We start from the raw sequence: 23,543 nt of genomic DNA on the forward strand, positions 1-23,543 counted from the left end.
ACTGGCGTGGCCTAGAGTGTCTTTGCATTAGGCTGGCACAACCTCTCTGTCCCTCCTCCCCGCCCTCTACATCATTAGGAATGCTCCAGGCAGATGTGTGAGCACGGCACATGGATTGGATTGTTAAGGCTCCCGTGCAGTGTTCAGACAAGTGATGAATAGGAGAATACCTGCCTGGGGATTACCTAATGATGAAGAGGGTGGGGAGGAGGGACAGAGAGGGTGCGCCAGCCTAATGTACAGACACTCTAGGCCACGCCAGTTTGACACAGGGGTGCAAGTTTAAAAGTTGTTTTTCAGGACAATAACTGCCTCCCCTGCCGAACGGACCCCAGGACAGATCATGGATTAAAAGTTATTATCCGAAGGTACAAGCGGTTTGAGGGGGACAGATTGTGGGTACAGAGTCGATTTAAGGAGGCTGCCGATTACATACGAATCCTATTGAGACTGACAGGAGGGGAATCAATCCACTGCGATTCTGTTACGTGTGAAGCTACCCTAAAAAAAAACAAAAAAAACATAATAAATAGCTTCTCTTAATCTTCTATGTCCACAAACCAATAACTAATCTTATCCCTACTGCTACTGTACACATCATTCTCCAGTTGTCTGGGTGAAGAGTTTCGTGCTGGTGGTCACAGCTGTGTCCCGATACGTCATCTGCTCTACTAGACATACTAATATACCATATTTTATTTTATTATTCGTTCATAAATAAAAAGAAACATAATGCCAGCAGAGACACCTACATAGCGGCAGCCACAGAATCCAAAATACCACTGCTTAAATTGCTGGCGGTCACAGACACAAAAAATTTATGTTACAAAGAGATGTGCGTGTCTTTAGGGCCTTTTTGTTCACGTGACGTTGGAAAAATCCATTGTGAATTTCCCCAAACAGAAATCCAAAGGCAAATCCTAATAAAATCGGCACAGTCTGGGCCAGATTTGCCATTGTGGAAGTATATATAAGAACACTGACATAACTGCAGTCGGGTGGCTGAGGCAAATGCCGAATACCCGCGATGCACATGGCTTCTATTGTAGAAAACGGATGATACTTCTTGGGCGACAACCTGCTGATAGTTTCCCTTTTACATCGCTAGCCCCCATAGACTCCATTCTATAGTAGGGCAAATTCAGCCATTCTCCGAAAGATGGGGGCGAACGGCGTAATCCGCTGTTGGTGATCCTCCTGGATTCCTTACTGTGAACACACCCTTAAAGGGAAAGTATCAGAAGGGTAGAAGACTCTAACCTGCTGATTTTGTCCCTATTGCTCACAGGATATCTCTTACCCTCATCCTCATGCAATTTCCATGCTATTAGGAGTTTAACCCTTATGCTAATGAGGTGTCTTTGTGCACTGGGGGCGGGACTACCAGCCCTACTGAACCTATCTGCCCTCAGCCGGCCCTCCCTCCTATTAATTATCAGCAGAGCGGGCTGACCAGGGTGGATTGGTGCACTAGGAGCAGGACCATCAACACAGATGCACCAATCCACCCTGGCCAACCCGCTCTGCTGATAATTATTAGGAGGGAGGGCCGGCTGAGGGCAGATAGTCCCGCCCCCAGTGCTCCAAAACACCTAATTAGCATACAGAAGGAAACTTTCCTTCATCCTCAGCACACTGTACACTATAGGGAGAGTTTCCTTTTAATAAGATGGCAGTCACTATATACTCCTGACAGAGGTCACTCCAGACCGCCCTTACTATATAGGGACAATAATACAGTCCTGGTTTTCAGGGATATTTTCATGCTTTTCAATGGTAAATGCAAAATCCAGATATATCATAAAACCAGATCTGGCAGCCAATGGTATACTACAGCCAAGTAGCTCTCCTTATGCAGATGGGAAGGACACAACCCGCTCACACGGCGCGCTGTTGTTTCTTACAGGAGAGCAACTTACATTCTATCTGGGATGCACTAAACCTAATCCTTCCATACGGTAAACTGTGCGTCCAATAGCCTTATTCTAAGTCATTGTAGTATAAACCCAAGAATCCCCAGCTAGGATGTATAATCCATCCACTGCATGGGTATTGGCCGCTCTACTTTGCTATAAAAGGCAGAGAGATCTTCTTATCGTCCTGAGAGCCAGGATTAACTACTTATTAGTTTAATGTAAGGGGAGATGTTTATACAATTATAAGATCAAGACAATGAAGCAGCATGGACTGCAGTCACAGGAATAGAAGTCTAAACACCATCATCCTTTCATTGTTCTTTTAGCTAAACTGCCCGGGCCTATACACTCCACATACTGCAGCCATGTAGAACGTATCAGAATACTGCCTTGTCTGTAGTCATATACATAAAACAGAGCTGACCTGCTGAGATGGTAATATAGGACGGTCAATAACATTCCCCTGCAATGCCTTAGGTCAAAGGTTATCCCAGGGGAAGAACAAAGCAGCCATAACACAACAAGCTTAGTGCAGTGCATTACTCAAGTGACAAAAACATTACAGGGGTACTCCACCAATTTTTATTAATTTATTTTAAATCAGTACTTATCAGCTGCTGTATGTCCTGTATTAAGTGGTGTATTCATTCCAGTCTGGAGAGCTGGAAAAGGAGGATTTGCTACTGCTTTGGACAATTCCTGTCACAGACAACGGCGGCGGGCGAGAGCACTGTGTCAGGCTGGAGAGAATACATCACTTCCTGCAGGACATACAGCAGCTGATAAGTACTGGAAAACTGGAGATTTTTTTCAAATAGAGGTAAATTACAAGAAATCTTTTTTTTTTTGGTGAGCAACCTCTATATTGTACCTTACATAATAGAACACATGGCATTGTTGCCTATAGGGATCATAATCCACACCTTCCTAGTACAGATTAAAACCTAAAAGGTGTTCTCCGCTTTCTGAAAGCATGAATAAACCATGGCAAAGGGCCATGATGTCCATACCTTACACAGACCACACACATTGCACACAGCAACCAATCACAGCTCCGGTTTCATATTCTTTCGGGTCCTGGTAAAATGAAGACTCTCATTGGTTCCTATGGGCAAGACCAGACAGTTTGGGCTTAGAAACATACGGTAGATGTTTCTGAACCCAAACTGTACAGTCTGGTCTTGCCCATGGGATTGGTTGCTATGCGCTTGTGATTGGTTGCTATGCACAAAACCAGACAGTTCGGCCTTCAGGTAGACTGATAAATCTGGGCCCACTCTGTTTACTGGCGTTCAGTGGAATTTTTCTGTGCAGTTCTTTGCTCAAAATGCTGCAGCCAAACTTGTAGACTGTAATGATCCTTTCACACTACCCAATGCCTGCCACGAGCGAGATAGGCAATCATTTACTGTTCCTTTACACAACATGTCAAGTGGCCAGGCTGCACAAACAATTCTTGTATCGTTCATGCAGCCCTGGGAACTGACATCACAGATATGTATGTATATATGATTTGTTTCCAGATCACAAGCCGTGCAAACTTCTAGTATGTGCTGCTTGTGGTCCGCATCCAGCTCTCCAGTCCTCCGGCTGTATCTTCAGATCATGGCTCCTCTGGCTGTCAATATGATGGAGGAGGCGGAGGCCTGAGTATACAGCAGCACCTGGAGAACCGAAGAACAGGATGCTGAATCACAAGCAGCATGGATGGTAAGTATACACCACTTGTGATCTGGAAACTGACAGCACGGATATATACATATCCTATATACATATATGTCAGTTGTCCTTTATTGTTGTCAGCCTCACATAACCCTGTTTACACAGGAATATGTGCAACCAATAGCAATAAATTTTATAGCATGGTCAAAAGATGGGATCAGCCTAGGAGCCGACATTTTCTCACTCCTTGACTGATCGCTGTCACTTTTACATGGGCCGATTATCAGCTAAAGGAGCGTTTCTAGCAACACTCCAGTTCAATAATTGGCCAGTGTGATGGTGCGTTTACACAGACAGATTTATCTGACAGATCTTTGAAGCCAAAACCAGGAACAGACTATAAACAGGGGTCAGGTCATAATGGAAAGACCGGGATCTATCCTCTTTTTAAATCCATTCCTGGCTTTGGCTTCCAAAATCTGTCAGATAAATCTGTCTGTGTAAACGCACCCTAAAAGGCCAAAAAGCACCACTCTTGTCTCCAGTTCAGGTGTGGTTTGCAATTAAGCTCCATTCCCTGTAAAACCTGCACCCAAACTGAGACAAGAATAATGCTGTATCTGGAAGAAAGCGGCAGTCTGTCATTGAAGTTTATCACACTTGCTTTTGTTATGTTTTTAAAGGGGAACAAATCTAACCTGCCGATAGCGCCCGGAACGCTGAGGTGGAAGGTATGTGTCTTACCTTTCCCTCTGCGACAGACCCGTGCTGTTAGTGGGCGTAATCTTGGTCCAGGAGCACTGTTAGGAGCACTGCCCGTGGGAGCGGGGCAATGGTCCCGCCAGGCGCTATAGGGGGCTATCAGCAGGTTAGATTTATCATTATTTTTATGCTGCCCGAACCACATTAGGGTGGTCCACGGACAGGTTTTCACTCCTCACCAATCTTGAATAATAGATCTTTCCCCTATCCCCAAGGGTGCCTTTACACAGAGATTTATCTGACAAATTTTTGAAGCCAAAGCCAGGAATATACTATACAAATCATAAAGGAAAGACTGAGATTTCTCCTCTTTTCAAATCCATTCCTGGCTTTGGCTTCAAAAATCTGTCAGATAAATCTCTCTGTGTAAAGGCATGCTAAAAGGAGAGCTCTATGAATCAAAACTGGCAGGGCAAGCAGAAGTTACCAGGGGCCGCCCTGATGACTCCTGGTTCAGGCAGCATGAAAGTGATGACAGTAAAGACTGATGGTCTAGGATAGGATAGGCCGGTAATGTGTGAACATTCAGGGTTTCACTCCTGGGACCTGTACTATATTTCACTGTATGATAGAAATGCGGCTTCACAAATTACACAACCGCTGCCGAAGAGGAACAAATGACTAAGAGTAAATGACCACAATTTCTTTATCATATATAATAAAGTGGTAAAATTAACTAAAACTAAATTAGTTTCCAGCTCCCCCCCCCACCTTCCGATCTATGCAGAATACTTTCTGTATGAAATCAGAGGCATACGGAAATAGGCGGAGATTAGTGTAAGAAACTATTAGCGAGGGAGGCTTATGGGATCCTTGGACTGGAAACCCACATACCCAAATGGATTATCCATCCGACACAATGTATACAATGTGTATGGTAATGCTTTGTGGCAGCTAGGGGTTCTTTAAATGTTATCCCGTAGTACGGGTTATTGGAGACAGGATATGACATCGGCATAGGAGGGTTTCCCTTGAGTTTCATCTGACTAGCGAGATTCATTTGGTTGGCCAACACTATGAAGTTAGCGGTTCAAAAACTTTTCAGAATTTTTTTAAAGTGATCCAAGAATTATTGGCAAATTGAAAACACCTTCACGTTAACTAGAAACTTTGAATTATTGTCCATCTCCCTAAGGGTACTATTAGACAGGCCGATGGGGGCCCGATAATAACAGTAAAGAGCGCCGATCTGCTAGATCGGTGCTCGTTTACTGGGCCTATTACACAGCCAGATAATCGTTTAACAAGGGCTGCACGGACATCGTTACCGATGTCCTTGCTAAACTGGCATACATTACATATCCCGGGTCCAGGGCTCCTCTTGCCGTCCGCTTCTCCCCGGGTCCCGCGCGCTGCAGCTATTGAGCGGCCTGTCAGCTAAGACAGGCCGCTCTGAAGCTGCAGCGCGCAGAATCCGGGGAGAAGAGGAGCCCTTGACCATGCATAGGTAATGTATTTATTTTGCAAATCGTCAGCCCCACGCTGCTATTACACGTAGCAGTGCATTATCGTGGCCTACAATTATAGGTCCAATTATCGGCTGATCGTCGTGTTTATTACACAGAACGATAATAGGCCAGACAGGGCCGATTTGTCCGATTATCGTTCCATGTAATAGTACCCTAAGTGCTGGGCTATTCCACCTTGTAGACATTAAAAGGGGTTCTCCAGCGAAAATCTTTTTCTTTCAAATCAACTGGTTTAAGAAAGTTAAATAGATTTGTAACTCACTTCTATTTAAAAAAAATCTCCAATATTCCAGTACTTGTTAGATGCTGTATGTCCTGCAGGAAGTGGTATATTTTTTCCAGCATGACACAGTGCTCTCTGCTGCCACCTCTGTCCATGTCAGGAACTGTCCAGAGAAGTAGCAAATCCCCATAGAAAACCTATCCTACACTAGACAGTTCCTGACATGGACAGAGGTGGCAGCAGAGAGCACTGTCAGAATGAAAAGAAAACATTTCCTGCAGGGCATACAGGAGCTAATAAGTATGGGAAGACTTGAGATTTTTAAAAAGTAGTAAATTACAAATCTATACAACTTTCTGAAACCAGCAGATTTCACATAATTTTATTTTCACTGGATAACCCCTTTAACTCAGATCGTGAATACCTTAGTGTCAGCCACAGCATTGGTGTCCATGCACTGGAACTGGACTAGTGGTTCCAGCCCAAGAGAACCTAAGGCACTTTAAGACTAATAACCTTGTCTTAGGGCCCTATTCCACCGGACGATTATAGTTTGCATAATCGTTAACGATTAACAATCTCAAACGACCGCTATTGCAAAAGACCTGAAAACGTTCACTCATTTCCATGGAACGATAATAGTTACTTATGATCGTAATTGCGATCGTTTTTCTTCGCTATTTATTCGCTATTGTGTTCATATCTATTGCGAACGACCGAACGATGTCTTATTCAATGCGAACGATTTGCGAACAATCAACAATAAAAAATAGGTCCAGGTCTTATAAAGCGATCAACGATTTCTCGTTCGGTCGTTAATCGTTAACTGCATTTCAACCGAACGATTATCGTTTAGATCCGAACGATTTAACGATAATCTGAACGATAATCGTCCGGTGGAATAGGGCCTAGTGTCTGCAGGGCCTGAAGACAAAGTGAATGGACACTATGCTTTATGACCCTCTGCAGGAAGTGGTGTATTCTCTCCAGTCTGACACAGTGCTCTCTGCTGCCACCTCTGTCCATGTCAGGAACTGTCCAGAGCAGTAGCAAATCCCCATAGAAATCCTCTCCTGCTCTGGACAGTTCCTGACATGGACAGAGGTGGCAGCAGAGAGCACTGTGTCATACTGGAAAGAATACACCACTTCCTGCAGGACATACAGCAGTTGATTTTTTAAAATAGAAGTATAGAAGATTTTTTAAGTCTGTATAACTTTCTGACACCAGTTGATCTGATAAATAAAAATTCTGTAGAGTACCCCTTTAATATGAATCCGCACAGTTACTACTGCACATCTTGATGCTCTCCACCCTAACCCTGAATATTCCTCGCCGGCCAGGGCATGGCAGATGCGTGTTCACATTTTGACACTCCTAATTACCAAGCTACACCCGCCCCGATCAATAGGTTCAGACAAGATTCACGAGCAAGGCATCTAAATTACAGTATAGTCCTGTCTGGACGTATGAACTCACTTTTCAAGTGGTGGACTTACTTGTCGAGAATAGGATTAGAGAGTTCAAACCAAACCAACAAAGGACGTCACTTTAATCCAGTTATCACAGTGCAGGAGGCTGTACACACCTCTGTCCCTATGTATAACATCAACTACTAGTACAGGGGTAGGGAACCTTGGATCTCCAGCTGTTGCAAAACTACAACTCCCATCAGACATGATGGGAGTTGTAGTTTTGCAACAGCTGGAGATCCAAGGTTCCCTACCCCTGTACTAGGTAATAGAGTAGGAACCCAATACAGCTGTATAAAAAACTGAACTAAAATACAGCCGTGTGCATGAAGCCTTACACGTCACAATGTCTGCACTAACATTTTGCTTCGTGAAGTTTTCCCGTCTCGCCAGATTTAAATTAGTGGTTGTACAACGAAAAGCTCCGAAAATGGAATCAAGTCTCTGGTAAGGGCCAAGAAAGAAACTCTGCAGAAACTCAGCTACAATGTATCACCCAGATAGAGTCCACAGAGTCATACACGTAGTAATAACATAATTGTTGGATGGACCTGCACAGTACAAACGTAAGACAAGTACGTGACTGTTCTATTCTATACAAGGTACAGAGGTTTACTACAAATTTTACTCATTTAAAGGGGTTGTTCACGATAAAAAAAAATTACTTTTAAATTAAACCAGTGCCAGAAATTTGTAATTTTTACAAATTTTTAAAAAAATCTCAATTCTTCCAGTACTTATCAGCTGCTGTAGGAAGTGGTGTATTCTCTCCAGTCTGACACAGTGCTCTCTGCTGCCACCACTGTCCATGTCAGGAACTGTCCAGAGCAGTAGCAAATCCCCATAGAAAACTTATCCTGCTCTCCAGACTGTAAATAATACATCACTTCCTGCAGGACACACAGCAGCTGGTGAGTAGTGGAAGACTTGAGATTTTTTTAATAGAAGTAAATTACAAATCTGTGGCACCAGTTGATTTGAAAGAAAACTTTTGTGGGTGAATTACCCCTTTAAAGATTAGTGCATGCCCACTAAACTGTCCCCAAACCCAGTTGAATATACAGAACTTTACATTGTCCATAATAGGTGAACACCTAAACATCACGCAATGTCCTTGGGTGGGTAGTATGTTATATAGTGATATTACTATAGAGGGTGCAGATGTTACCGATCACCTTAATTTAACTATCCTCAAAAAGTACAGATACACTACAGATTAATTCTTTTACAGATTGCTGACGACAACTGCCGACATAATATACAGTCCTGAAAAATGACTGAACATGTCACTGAAGCCTTAGGCTGGGTTCACACCAGTGTTTGTCTCATTCATGAACACAGCCATCCAGATTCAATGAACAGATAAGCAAAAACTGATGAGCAAACAGATTGCAAAATTATCAGGGTTTTTTTAAGGGCCGCTTACATCCGTTTGCTTGGTCGGCATGAGTTTATATTCCTTCCTGGTTTCTCCCTTCTTCTGCACATGCTCAATATAAAAAAAAAAAAAATAAAAAAAATAAAATCTGCTGACGGATAACTTGAAAACGGACTTGAACGGAAACGCCTTCCATTTAGATCCGTCCTCATTGATTATATTGTAAAAAAAAAAAAAAAAAAAAACGTTCCATTCGTGTTCCTTTTTTTGGACAGACAAAAAAAAAAAATTGTGCACAAATTTCATGGCCGTCTAAAAAAAAAAAAAAAAAAGTACACTGGGGGGGGCACTTTTTCTAGCTTTTTGACCTTTTTCCTGCTGTTTTCTTATTTTTGTGTAAATTGGTATAGCTATTTTTATCTCTGAGGTTTTATTGCCTGTGCTTTTTTTAAAAATTACAAGTTCATCATATGATTCCGGGATTTCTATTAAAGGGAATCTGTCAGCAGATTTATACTGTCCTATCTCTGAACAGAATGATGTATCACTAACATTGCTCCGTGCAGCTGATTCAGATATATCCACCTGAATAACATGGAGAATAAGTAGTCCTCTCTATTATGTGTGTGAGCCTAGTCGTCCTGTATATTCATGAGCAGCAGCAAACTCCACCCACTAGCTGCTGATTGGCAGTTATCTATCCATGTTGTGTATAGGCAGTCACCTGTCAATCAGCAGCTGGAGGGCAGGGTGTGGCAAGAATCGTATTCTCCTGCATATTAGGAGAACGGCTGAACAGAATAATATACCAATCTGCTCAGTTGCCCCTAGCAACCAGATTCCACCTTTCATTTTCCAAAGAGTCTGTGAGGAATGAAAGGTGGAATCTGATTGGTTGCTAGGGGCAACTGAGCCAGTCTCACTTTACACCATGTTTGATAAATCTCCCCCTTAGATTGCCGCAGTTTAGCAAAACTGCAAAAGAGCAGAAAACACCAAGGGCAAAAATCTCTCATGGTTATTGCGTTTCATATTTGCTAACGCCTGGTGGGAGTGCAGCCTGATGGGACTGGATGGGAACACCAGATGCCACAAGCTGGATCTTTTGTATCTGTTGCCGCCATAGTCTGAAATAAGGCACAGTGCCAGAACTATGGACCGACCGGTATATTTGCCATCTGGTGTGGATTTTCTGGATCAAAAAACCTGCATGCAGTATTTGCTATGGTGCCTGCACACTGGATGACGGGAAATAGGCCTTAGGTCAGGGATAGGGAACCTTCGGCCCTCCAGGTGTTGCAAAACTACAATTCCCATCATACCTGGACAGCCAAAGCTTCAGCTATTGCAAAACTACAACTCCCATCATGTATGGACAGCAAAACCTAACACCATCCAGACATGATGGGAGTTGTAGTTTTGCAACAGCTAGAGAGCCAAGGTTCCCTACGCCTGATTTAGGGATATGGAGCTACAGTGGCGCAACGCATAGGAAAACCTTAAAGTGACTGTACCACCAGGCCCAGGCTGAAGCACTGGAGGCGGGCCGACCCACCCTTAGCGGGAGGAAACCCTAGCCCCTCTATGATAGGGATTCTTATGGAGTCACGTCATGGAGGGGCTGGGGTTTCTTCACACTGGGGGTGGGTCGGCCCGCCTCCAGTGCTTCAACCTGGGCCTGGTAGTACAGTCACTTTAATAAAAGCAAGTTCAAAAGTTGCAGATAATATGCAAAAATTCTGCACTGGATCAGCAACATGTGAACATACCCTTACTAGAGAGCATGTTCAAGTCCAATCGTTCGGCATTTGAATATCAGCAGCTGAAGAAGTTGGATGCAGCCCTAGGGAGTCTAGGAAAACACAGATAAAGCCACAGGCTTAAAGTGACTGTACCACCCGGCCCAGGCTGAAGCACTGGAGGCGAGCCGACCCACCCCGAGTGTAAAGAAACCCCAACCCCTCCATGACGTGACTCCATTAGAATCAATAGAACCCTATCATAGAGGGGCTAGGGTTTCCTCCCACTAAGGGTGGGTCGGCCTGCCTCCAGTGCTTCAGCCTGGGCCTGGTGGTACAGTCACTTTAAAGGGGTTATCCAGCGCTACAAAAACATGGCCACTTTCCTCCCTCTTTTGTCTCCAGATTGGGTGGGGTTTAAAACTCAGTTCCATTGAAGTAAATGGAGCTTAATTGCAAACCGCACCTGAACTGGAGACAAGAGAGGGGGAAAAGTGTCATGTTTTTGTAGCGCTGGATAACCCCTTTAATTCATGTTTTCCCGGACTTCCTGGGGCTGTTCACAACTTCTTTAGCTACTGTATCCAAATGCTGAACGATCTGACTTGAGCACGCTGGAGTTGTTATGTGTAGTGGTTAAGAGATGAGCACAACTCCAGCGCGCTCGGGTATGAATACGGTGGCTGAAGAAGTTGAATGCAGCCCTAAGAGGTCAGAGAAAACATGAATTCAGCCTATGTCCGCACCCATGTTTTCCCGGACTCCCTAAGGTGGCATCCAACTTCTTCACCCACCACAATCAAATGCCAAACGATTGGACTGGAGCGTGCCGGAGTTGCACTCATCTCCAACAGCACGGCACACTTCACAGGCCGCAATGAGCGACCGCAAACCCCGGTATAGTCCAGCTAACCGATAAACGTTACAAGTTTCATTCAATACGAGGTCGAGTAACCCGTCACAGAGGATTTACTGTCGTACAAAGTGTCGTAAATCCAGTACGTTACGGATCAGGTAACGTATAGGAAACCGGTGACGAGCGCACAGTAAAAGACATAGGAAATAAAGCCAGAGGCTACATGTATGACCAGTGATGGATGCGTCCTGTAATATGTTGTCCGACAACGCACGTCAATCACCCCACAGTCATCCGTCAGAATAAAACAAGCTCCGTTATCCCAGGCCGGCCCCAGGGATCTATCCACCATGCAGATGAAGGCTTGGAATAAGCAGTGCCCTCCATACCCTCCCCCACCACAGGGCCCTGCTATACCCTGCAGGAACAATAGGCCATGTATATATATATACCCATCCAGTGACAGGAGCCCCGGGGTCCCTGCTGCCTCTCAGGCCTAGCGCAGAATGGGAAGACCGGGCAGTGGCAGAGCACGATCCCGGCCCTCCCTCAGCACAGCGCTGCCCTCCCACCCGCTGCACGACCCCCCAGCAGCCTCCCCAGCACATCCAGCTTGTACTTACGTGAAAACAAAAAACAAAGTGGTGGACCCCACTAGTAAGGCAGCGGCAGTGGACACGGGGATGTATTTCGTAGGCTTAAACCTCTTTCCAGTGCTGCTGGGCATTCTGTAGGTTACACATCACTAGTCAGATCCCAAGAGAGAGGCACCAGGGGGGAGAGAGGGGCACTGACCGCACGATCCAAGGAGGAGGGAGACACAGAGCACAGTGAATGGGGAGGGGGGAGCAGCGGCAGCAGACAGACATGGAGAACAGCTGACCTGCTCGCACAGGAAATCCCACCCCGCCGAGCCCAGCCCTCTGCCAGCGGAGAGACGCCGCTTAAGGTGGATCCGCTTAGATCCTCCCGGTACTCGCAGCAGCAGCAACGGCTCTAACGGCTGCGGGATGTGTGATGTCATAGCACTTTATAAGACCTCATTCACACGGAGCATATGGGATCAGGGATGGATACAGATGGATCTATGTAACTACAGCTGGGGGTGATATGTATCAGAGTGTTATGGTGCGTTTACACAGGGATTTATCTGACAGATTTTTGAAGCCAAAGCCAGGAGTGGATTTGAAAAGAGGAGAAATCTCAGTCTTTCCTTTGTGACCCATTCCCTGTTTATGGTCTGTTCCTGACTTTGGCTTCAAAAATCTGTCAGATAAATCTGCCTGTGTAAATGCACCATTAGAGGGATCTGGTAGCTGCAATTCAGGTTCCAAACTGCTGACACTGTATGGGCCCCTTCACACTATGGGTGGTATTACACGGGCCGATGGGGGCCCGATAATACCTGTAAACGAGCGCCGATCTGCTAGATTACTGGGCCTATTATATGGCCTGATAATCGTTTAACCAGGGCTGCAGGGACATCGTTACCGATGTCCTTACAGCCCTTGTTGAGGCTGGGTTCACACAACGTATATTTCAGTCAGTATTGTGGTCCTCATATTGCAACCAAAACCAGGAGTGGATTGAAAACACAGAAAGGCTCTGTTCACACAATGTTGTAATTGAGTGGATGGCCGCCATTTAATGGCAAATATTTGCTGTTATTTTAAAACAACGGCTGTTATATTAAATTAATAATGGAAGTTATTTACCGCTATATGGCGGCCATCCACTCAATTTCATCATTGTGTGAACAGATCCTTTCTGTGTTTTTAATCCACTCCTGGTTTTGGTTGCAATACTGACTGAAATATACTGACTGAAATATACGTAGTGTGAACGCAGCCTAAAACTGTATACATACTGTATACATACCTATCCAGGTTGCAAGGCTCCTCTTCCTCTGTGCTTCTCCATGAGTCCCGCGCGCTCCAGCTTCACAGCGGCTTATCTCAGCTGTCAGGCCGCTCAGCCAATCACTGGCCGCTGCGGTCCCGGCCTGTGATTGGCCGAGCGGCCTGTCAACTGACACCAGCCGCTGTGAAGCTGGAGCGTGCGGGACTCGTAGAGAAGCACAGAGGAAGAGGAGCCCTGCAACCTGGATAGGTATGTATTCCTCTTTGCATATCGTCAGCGTCGGCCGTGCACCGCTATTACACGTAGCAGTGCGCGGACGGCACCCAACGATTATAGGTCAGGACCTATATCAACGATCAGCCGATGACAACGATCGCCCAAGTTCCCCCTGTCCCACTGATTGAATAGGATGCCTTACACGCACTAAGGAGTTTGCACAGAATCTCACTAAGGAGTTTGCATGGAATTTCAAGTGGAGTCCGAGCTGCGGATTCCTCTTGAAGTTTCACCTGTCCCATTGATGGAATTGAATGTCTCACGTCCGTGCGCGTGAGACATTCAATTCAATCAATGGGACAGGCGGAACTTGAAGCGGGGTCCGCGGCGCAGACTCCGCTGGAGATTTACACAACACAATCTCACGGGAGCAAGCAAGTGACGGGTCATTTCCCGCTTGCTTCCGGCGCTATTCCACGAACCGACAGTGAGCAGGGGGGCTCCCCAGACGATCTTTAGATCGTCTGGGGAGCCTATAGGAGATAGTGACGGCAGCAGATCATTGCTATCCTCCTCGTTTGTCTTTCAACATGTTGCATGCATCGTCGGCTGATCGTTGACGAAAGTTGCTGAACCCCAACATTTGGACAGGTTCTGCTTGACACTATTCCTAACAGCTTTAGGGTATGTTCACATTACGGAATAATGCTGTGGATGCTGCTTGAAGTTCCGTCTGTCCCATTGATTCAATGTTATTTCTCAAGCCCAGTCTGCTTATGTCAGTTCTTTGGGAAGATCGCGGATTGCGCTTGAGTAATCACATTGAATCAATATGACAGACGGAACTTCAAGCAACTTCCCCGCGCGGATTCTGCTTAAAATTCCTCGCCTATTCCGTAGTGTGAACATACCCTACAAGTCTTGGCCACTAAATGTATCACATCCCTGCAAACTGTTGTTCACTACCTGTTGTTAGGGGAATTCTGTCTAGCAGAGGTACCAAGACAGAACACAGGAGGGTGGAGTTTAGAGTTATGGGCAAGTAAGTAATACCTCCTCCAGAGGGTCCACACAGTGCTTAAAAATATAAATCAAGGCTTCTCACTTATTTCTGACCACCCATAAAGTTATGGGCAACTGTTCCTTGTGTAGCTTGGATCTCCCATGACATACAGCAGCTGATAAGTACTGGAAGACTGGAGATTTTTTAATAGAAGTAAATCACCAGTTAATCTAAAAGGTAAAAAAATATCTGGAGTTGCCCTTTAACCCCTTAACGACACAGGGCGTATATTTACGCCCTGTGGCCGCCACAGGGAGTTCAGAGGGGGCCCCGCGGCGACCCCGCTCTGAACCTCCGTGGTCCCGGGTGCCGCGGCTATTAGCGGGCACGGTCCGATCGCTGTGCCCGCTAATAAAGTAATCAGATGCAGCTGTTAAAGTTGACAGATGCATCTGACTACTTATGCAGCCTGATCCCTGGTGGAGATCGCCCCAATTCCCCCCCCCCCCCCCCCCCGACGTTGTCCCAGAGGAGCGATCTCTCTGCCGGCCGGGGTCTGGGCCGTAATGGCGCTGATCCCGACTCGGCATTCGGTTGCTTCCGGCTGCAGCAGCCGGAAGCAATTGAGTGCCTATCTCATCGATCTATGCTGTATTACTATATACAGCATAGATCAATCAGAGATCAGAGTGTATATAAGTCCTAGGGGGAATAACCCTAACCCCAGGGGGAATAACCCTAACCCCAGGGGGGCTTCTAGTATAAGTGTAAAAGAAAAATAAAATTGTTATTATTAATAAAAAGCCCCCTCCCCTAATAACATTTTTAATCACCCCCCTTTTCCCATGTTATAAATAAAAGTAAATAAATAAATAAACATGTTTGTTATCGCCGCGTGCGTAATCCCCCGAACTATTAATTAATCACATTCCTGATTTCACACGGTAAACGTCGTGAACGCAAAAAAATTGTGCAAAGTGCAAAATTGCGCATTTTGTTTGGTCGCATCAAATCCAGAAAAATTGTAATAAAAAGCGATCAAAAAGTCGCATATGCGCAATCAAGGTACCGATAGAAAGAACACATCATGGCGCAAAAAATGACAGCTTACACAGCCCCATAGACCAAAGGATAAAAGCGCTATAAGCCTGGGAATGGAGCGATTTTAAGTGACATATATTTGTTAACAAAGGTTTGAATTTTTTACAGGCCATCAGATACAATAAAAGTTATACATGTTATATATTGTTTTAATCGTATCGACTTGAGGAACATATATAACAAGTCAGTTTTACCCCAGGGCGAAGGGCGCAAAAACACATACCCCCCAAATAAACAAAATGCGGGGTTTTTTTCAATTTCATCACACATTGAATTTTTTTTCTGGTTATGCAGTGTACTTTATGAAAAAATTCAGTCTGTCATTGCAAAGCACAATTAGTGGCGCAAAAAATAAGGGCTCATGTGGGTCTCTAGGTGAAAAAATGCAACTGCTTTGGCCTTTTAAGCACAAGGAGGGAAAAACGGAAGTGCAAAAATGCAAGTTGGCCCTGTCCTTAAGGGGTTAAATGCTGCTGCACTCTGACTGACAGAGCAAGAAGACTATGCTGGGCCAGGTAAGTATGGGGGGGGGGAGGGTACATAGAGGATTCATGGGTACCCGTACAGTTTTTTGCCTGGGGCCCCATGAATACTAGCCACGCCCATGAGTATTGAACAAAGCCCCTTTTAGGTTTCTTTTTTGTCCAGTACTGTAACCTAGCAGCCAAGGATCAAACACACAATAGAAACATAGGGGGAGATTTATCAAACATGGCGTAAAGTGAAACAGGCCCAGTTGCCCCTAGCAACCAATCAGAATCCACCTTTCATTCCTCACAGACTCTTTGGAAAATGAAAGGTGGAATCTGATTGGTTGCTAGGGGCAACTGAGCCAGTTTCAGTTTACACCATGTTTGATAAATCTCCCCCCTTCATAACCCTATTACACATACTGTCTACCTACTTTTGGACCCTTGCCCTGTATAATAGTTTAGAAATACAAAGTTTTCTAGTCCCTTCCATGATAAATACAGACAGTGACCCCATGTCCTTGGTGCACCATCTTCTCCCTATATACTGTGTTGTATTGGTTCTTTGGGTTCTTTCGTTCATCTGCGGGAGCTGAATCCAGAACCTCCGCCATTTCCTGGACTATATAATTAATCATTATAATGAGGAACTCCTTTATGAAGGATGATCCATATGAAACTATTATGAAACTATTCTCAGCCGGGATTACAGACTGTCTGTACGGCAACTCATTCAGAGACATGAGACCATTTGTTAGACAGCATGTCAGTGATTCAGTGTTAATAGCGTACACATCAGTGTTAATGAAACCTACACTCACCTTGTAGAATTTCAGACTGGAAATAGTGATCTTACTGGTTTCAGGTCACACCTCTATGTCTGACAGATTAAAAAAAAAAAAACAATACACGTGTCAATGTTGGAAAACAATTAGAAACAAGTAATTTCTTACTGGGCATTTAGACAGACAGATTTATCTGACAGATTCTTGAAGCCAAAGCCAGGAACAGACTATAAACAGAGAACATGTCATAAAGGAAAGACTGAGATTTTTCCTCTTTTCAAATCCATTCCTGGCTTTGGCTGCAAAGATCTGTCAGATAAATCTGTCTGTGTAAACGCACCATTACTTAATGCCAGACAATTGGCGTAAAAAGTTAGGCTTTCTCCCCAATGACACTCATTCCTTATGTGCAGGAAAGGGGGTGAGTGTCTGATCCATGGGTCTCCAAACTGCGGCCTTCCAGCTGTTGCAATACTACATTTCCCATCATGCCTGGACAGCCAAATCCAAAGATTTAGCTGTCCGGGCATGATGCGAGTTGTGGTTTTGCAACACTCCAGCGAGACATCTCGCTGGAGTAACCCTTTAACTATACAACACCTTTCTGCCCTTCATAGAAACCCCCCTTTAATAGTTATAAAAATATATTTAATTTTAGATGTGAAAAATACACTGACGTGTACATATATGAGGAATAGCAGTGTCCTGTGTTTTTCAGCAGTTTTCCTCTGCAGTCTCCATCTCTTATGGTCAGATTTCTTCAGTGTATACTTGTCTTTATGTTATGTATTTTAAAAGTATTTAGTCCATTTGAAAATTGTACTTTTCCCCTAAAAAAAAAGAATGGAAATTTATCATTTCCGAGCAAAAACGTGTGAAATTATTCTTAGTTCCATTGTTTTCTCTACAAAGTAATGCATTCTAAGAAGTTTTTGATGTTCTTACAGGAGGAAACTTTGATGTAACAGTCCTGGTTCAATGACTAAACCTTTAAAAGGGATTTTTGCTGATACAGATATTAAAAAAAAAGTTCAGGCTTACTTAAAGGAGAACTCCGGGCTGGGGTGATTTTCGGCAGAGTGCTGGGGAGGATGAAAGAAGTAACATGCTCTCACTCCCCCCCTCCCCCACTGGTGCCGGGATTTCGCAGCTCCGATCCCCCGGGACTCCGCTACGGCCACTGAATGGCTGAGCTGCCTTGAGATGTCACGTCTCATGCCACATCTTACACCAGGAAGTGGCTGCGGGACGGGACCTAGCGCTGGAAACGGGGAGGTAAGTGATCTCCGCCGTCTATAACCACACCCTCCCCGGCCATAGCTTAAAAATATCCCCGGGCTAGAGTATTTATTTGAAAAGACCATTGAATTGAATTGTAAAAATGGAAAAAGAACGGTGACAAGAAAAACTGTGTGTGAACAACTAATAAAAAACTTCCGCCGTTTGCAAAAGACGTCCGAAAATAATGAACATGAACATTATTATGACGTCCGCAGCAATAATGTCCGTCTTTCCATTGACTTCAATGCATTGCCATTGCAGTCAGTTAAAACGCAACAAAAACCTACGTTATTTTAAACTGCAAAATCGTCTGCCTTTTCCCTTTTTTTGATGTTGTGTGAACATAGCCTATTCCTGCCTGGTATAAACATATATCTATCCTAAGATAATAAGAAGGGAAATACTAATAGGGCAGAATAGATGGAGCAGGTGGTCTTTATCTGCTGACAATCTTCTATGTTTCTATGATGTGAATATAGCCCTTTATTTTAACCCAGCCTGGCCACTTTAATTTAAAAAATTATTTCAATTGCTAGACAACCTCTTTAGGCCCTTAAAAATTATTCACAGAATAACACACATTACAAAGTTATACAACTCTGTAATGTATGTTATGTCTTTGAATGGCCCCCTTGCCCGTGTCCCACCACCCCCACCCGTGTACCCGGAAGTGTGATGCGCATTATACATTACCTGATCCGTGTCAAGGGCCGTCCGCCATTTTGTGCCAAACGTCATCTTCGGACGCACGGACGAATCCCTGCCGCCGTCCCCCCTCCGCCACATCATCAGCCGCTCAGCTGCGATTGGCTGAGCATAACTGTGCTCAGCCAATCGCGGCTGAGCACAGTTGTGACGCGGCGGACCCCGCTCTGAACCGCCGCGGTCCCAGGTGCCGCATGTAGCCCGGGCCGCGGCTATTAGCGGACACGGTCTGATCGCCATGCCCGCTAATTAGATAATCGGATGCAGCTGTCAAAGATGACAGCTGCATCCCATTACCTGATGCAACCGTTCCCTGGTGTCTAATGGCGCCCCCCCCCCCCCCCCCGGGACGTTGTCTTCACCCGGCCGGTGGTCTGCGCCGTAATGGAGCTGATCCCGGCTTGGCATTCGGTTGCTTCCAGCTGCAGCATTACTACATACAGCAAAGATCAATGAGAGATCAGAGTGCTCATACTAGAAGTCCCCAAGGGGGTGTAACCCTAACCCCAGGGGAATAACCCTAACCCCAGGGGGAACAACCCTAACCCCAGGGGGAAATAAACCTAACCCCAGGGGGAATAACCCTTACCTCAGGGGGCTTCTAGTATAAGTGTAAAGGAAAAAAAAGTGTTGTTATTAATAAAAAAAAAACTCCCCTAATAAAAGTTTGAATCACCCCCCTTTCCCCATGTTATAAATAAAAAATAAATAAATAAACATATTTGGTATCGCCGCGTGCGTAATCGCCCAAACTATTAATTAATCACATTCCTGATCTCGCACGGTAAACAGCGCAAGCGCAAAAAAATCATTTTTGGTCGCATCAAATCCAGAAAAATTGTAATAAAAAGTGATCAAAAAGTCGCATATGCGCAATCAAGGTACCGATAGAAAGAACACATCATGGCGCCAAAAATGACACCTCACACATAGACCAAAGGATAAAAGCGCTATAAGCCTGGGAATAGAGCGATTTTAGGGAACATATATTTGTTAACAATGGTTTGAATTTTTTACCAGTCATCAGATACAATAAGTTATACATGTTACATATTATTGTAATCGTAACAACTTGGGGAACATATATAACAAGTCAGTTTTACCCCAAGGCGAACGGCGTAAAAAAAAAATACCCTCCAAATAAAAGAAATGTGTTTTATTTTCCAATTTCACCACACATTGAATTTTTCTCTGGTTATGCAGTGTACTTTATGAAAAAATTCAGCCTGTCATTGCAAAGTACAATTAGTGGCGCAAAAAATAAGGGCTCATGCGGGTCTCTAGGTGGAAAAATGCAACTGCTATGGCCTTTTAAGCACAAGGAGGCAAAAACGATGGGATGATGTATGTTTACTGGGATGATGTATGTTTTGAAGCTAGTCAGTACTCGGACTCCTCTCCTTGTATTAGGCACACCATTTACGTTCTGGAATCGAATGTTTCCGGTGGATTGGTTTCTGTGCAGGATTTTACACTGAATATGCTTCAGTCTCTGGAGTTCACATTCTGATGATTTTAGATTCCTGGAGGTGAAGTGTGCAGGATCTCTCCCGACCAGTGTTTGTCTGAATCCGAGGCACAATATCCACAGATCATCACTTGCTCTGCTGTGATTTGTTGTTCAGTTTTAACACAGGAAATCCCTCCCCTCTGATAGATGAAGACCATTTTATTTAAGGCGACACCAACTATTCTTATTTTTAGAAAACTATCCATGATGTTCTTTATACCGCTGGCAGGAAAAACTCAGAGACATCATCTGAATTTCAGTTTCAAAAACAAATGCTGAAACAAGCATACTTTATATAGAAGATTATGGGGGGAAAACACTATGCTGTATGTTTCCATTTCATACCTCAATGAGTTTCATTATAACTATAATTCCCATCCCTGTTACAAAGTAAGTAAAAGGAGAAGTCCGGAATTTTTTTTTTATTTAAGTATTGTATTGCCCCCCCAAAACTTATACAAATGAACAATACACACTTATTACGGGAAAAGCTTATTAAGTGATTTTTTTCCCTGCACTTACTACTGCATCAAGGCTTTACTTCCTGGATAACATGGTGATGTCACTTCCTGGATAACATGGTGATGTCACTTCCTGGGTAACATGGTGATGTCAGGACCTGACTCCCAGAGCTGTGCGGGCTGTGGCTGCTGGAGAGGATGATGGCAGGGGGACACTGAGGGACACAGGGTACTGGAGGGACACTGAGCATCCCTCTGCCATCATCCTCTCCAGCAGCCACAGCCCGCACAGCTCTGGGAGTCGGGTCGTGACTAGAGATGAGCGAACCTGCCGGATTTCTGGTTCGTACAAACCAGAAATCTCGGCATCTCATTCCCGCTGTCTGCTCGCTCCGTGCAGCGGGTGGATACAGCCTAAGGAACGCCTGGAAAACTGGGATACAGCCTATGCCATACGTACGAACCAGAAATCCGGCAGGTTCGCTCATCTCTAGTTGTGACATCACCATGTTATCCAGGAAGTGACATCACCATTTTATCCAGGAAGTGACATCACCATGTTATCCAGGAAGTGACATCACCATTTTATCCAGGAAGTGAAGCCTTGACGCAGTAGTAAGTGCAGGGAAAAAAGCACTTCCTGTAATAAGTGTATATTGGTGATTTGTATAACTTTTGGGGGGGCAATATAATACTTTTATTAAAATTTTCGCCTGGCTTCTCCTTTAAGGAAGTAGTAGTAGTGCGAAGATTTAAACAGTTTTGGACTTCACAACATCCTAATAAATGATGATAGAGCGTGATAATAAGGACTAAGAGCTTCACCTCTCACATGCGAGGGGGGCATTTTCTAAGGGTACTTTCACATGGTCAAACATGAGGCCGAGCAAGGCCGCAAATAAGTGACAATCAGCGAGATCAGCATTCGTTTGCAATTGCCTTTACACTGCACAACAAATCGAGCAGACCGGCATAAATGCATATATATATATATATATAGCTATAGCCATGCTGTCAGTTTCCAGATCATCAGCTGTGCTAGTGCACTGATTCTGTGATCTGGCATTCTGCTCAATGTCACCTCCTCCCCCAGAATGATTGACAGCTGGAGGAGGCAGCGACTTGAAGAGAGAGCAGGATGAGAGAGCTAGAGAGAGTGGGATGCCGGATCGCACAGCAGCGCACTAGGTAAGTATGTACTGCATGTGTGATCTGGAAACCGGATTATATGTGTTGTCAGTTTCCCTTTGCTTTGGCATTCTGCTCAATGGCCCTGCCTCCTCCAGAATGATTGACATCCAGTGGAGGAAGGGATCTAAAGAGAGAGCAAGATGAGAGAGCAAGATGGGAGAGCTGGAGAGAGCGGGATGCCGGATCACACAGCAGCACACTAAGTATGCACTGCATGTGATCTGGAAACTGACAGCATGGATATACGTATATCTGTGTTTTCAGTTTCCCTTTACCACACATACCCTGATCAAACAGTGTGGCCAACAGCGATACATTTTACTGCAATCCAAGAAATGCGATTGGACATCTTACTGGTCCTCAGCTGATCGCTGTCACTTTTACATGGGCCGCAGGAGGGTTTTTAACAATGCTCCTGGACGATAATCGGCCCGTAAAAAAGGGCCCTTAAAGGTCACACAAAGTAGCTTTCACTTCTATTTTGTATGTTTTATTATGTAAAAATTAGTTGTTAACATTTACATTTTATTGATTTTGGTTTAAAACTTTATGCAATATTGAGATCACAGGTCCTAATGTGAATAAGGCCTAAGAGCCCAGCTGCCGCCCTCCCTGTTACAGCATTCTTACAGCAATATTGGCAGCAATATTCACAGAATTTAGCAATTTCCCCCTGTCCAACTGTTTTACCACTTTCACTGATGCGTTCCACATTCCTTAGCGTTCATCTGCAGCCTCCCCTGTTCTGCCCATTTCAAGCCACTGATACCATGGCATGTGGAACTTGCAGACTAATGGCAATGTTAACACACTTAGGCTATGTTCACACTATGTAACTGTGCGGCTGTATTTTTTATGCGGCTGGAAATGTGCAGCTGAAACTACGGCCGTGGGAAAAAATAGACATGCGGCTGAAAACATACGGTCATTTACTTGGAAATCTGGTTCAACTAAAAAAAAACAAATAAAATCTTTAGAAAGTGATGCAAACATCTCTGGATGCATCTGGGAAAGCAGGGAAACAGTTTACATGAATTGCTATTACCGGGGTTTGCGATCCTCTGCAGTATGCCGATGCCGATGTCTCTCATGGTTAATATATTTAATTAATAAAACACATTTTCGTTGTAATAAAGTCCCTTTCGTTGTTCAATATTTAAATTTAAATGAATCCATCATTTTGCAATTAAATATACTGTTAAAATAAATATATATATAAATAAATGTATATTTATATATATATTTATTTTTTGACAGTATATTTAATTGCACAATAATGGATTCGTTTAAATTAAATAATTTAACAACGAAACTGATTTTATTACAACAAAAATGTGATTAAAACATTAAATGTTTCTTCTAATTATGTTATCACAATAGCATTATTAGAAGAAACATTTAGAATTATATGTGCGCTCAGCTGATTGGCTGATCGGCTGAGCGCACATATAAAGAGCCGGTCCGCAGCACAGTGACTTCATTG

At 44.2% G+C, this 23,543-nt stretch overlaps 1 protein-coding gene across 3 annotated transcripts in view; it reads right to left on the reverse strand.

The window, feature by feature from the left end:
* ZDHHC8 (zinc finger DHHC-type palmitoyltransferase 8) overlaps positions 1–12,468 on the reverse strand; it is a 52,572-nt gene extending 40,104 nt beyond the window's left edge. For 2 of the 3 annotated variants that reach the window (XM_069961063.1, XM_069961061.1), the window contains exon 1: positions 12,101–12,468. In XM_069961063.1, the coding sequence (XP_069817164.1) occupies positions 12,101–12,204 (104 nt within the window). In that variant the 5' untranslated portion in view covers positions 12,205–12,468. The remainder of the gene's footprint in view (positions 1–12,100) is intronic. The other variant, XM_069961060.1, reaches the window with a different exon arrangement.
* Between the last annotated feature and the right edge of the window lie 11,075 nt (positions 12,469–23,543).

This window comes from Dendropsophus ebraccatus, chromosome 3 (assembly GCF_027789765.1).
Source record: "Dendropsophus ebraccatus isolate aDenEbr1 chromosome 3, aDenEbr1.pat, whole genome shotgun sequence".
NCBI classification, from domain to species: Eukaryota; Metazoa; Chordata; class Amphibia; order Anura; family Hylidae; genus Dendropsophus; species Dendropsophus ebraccatus.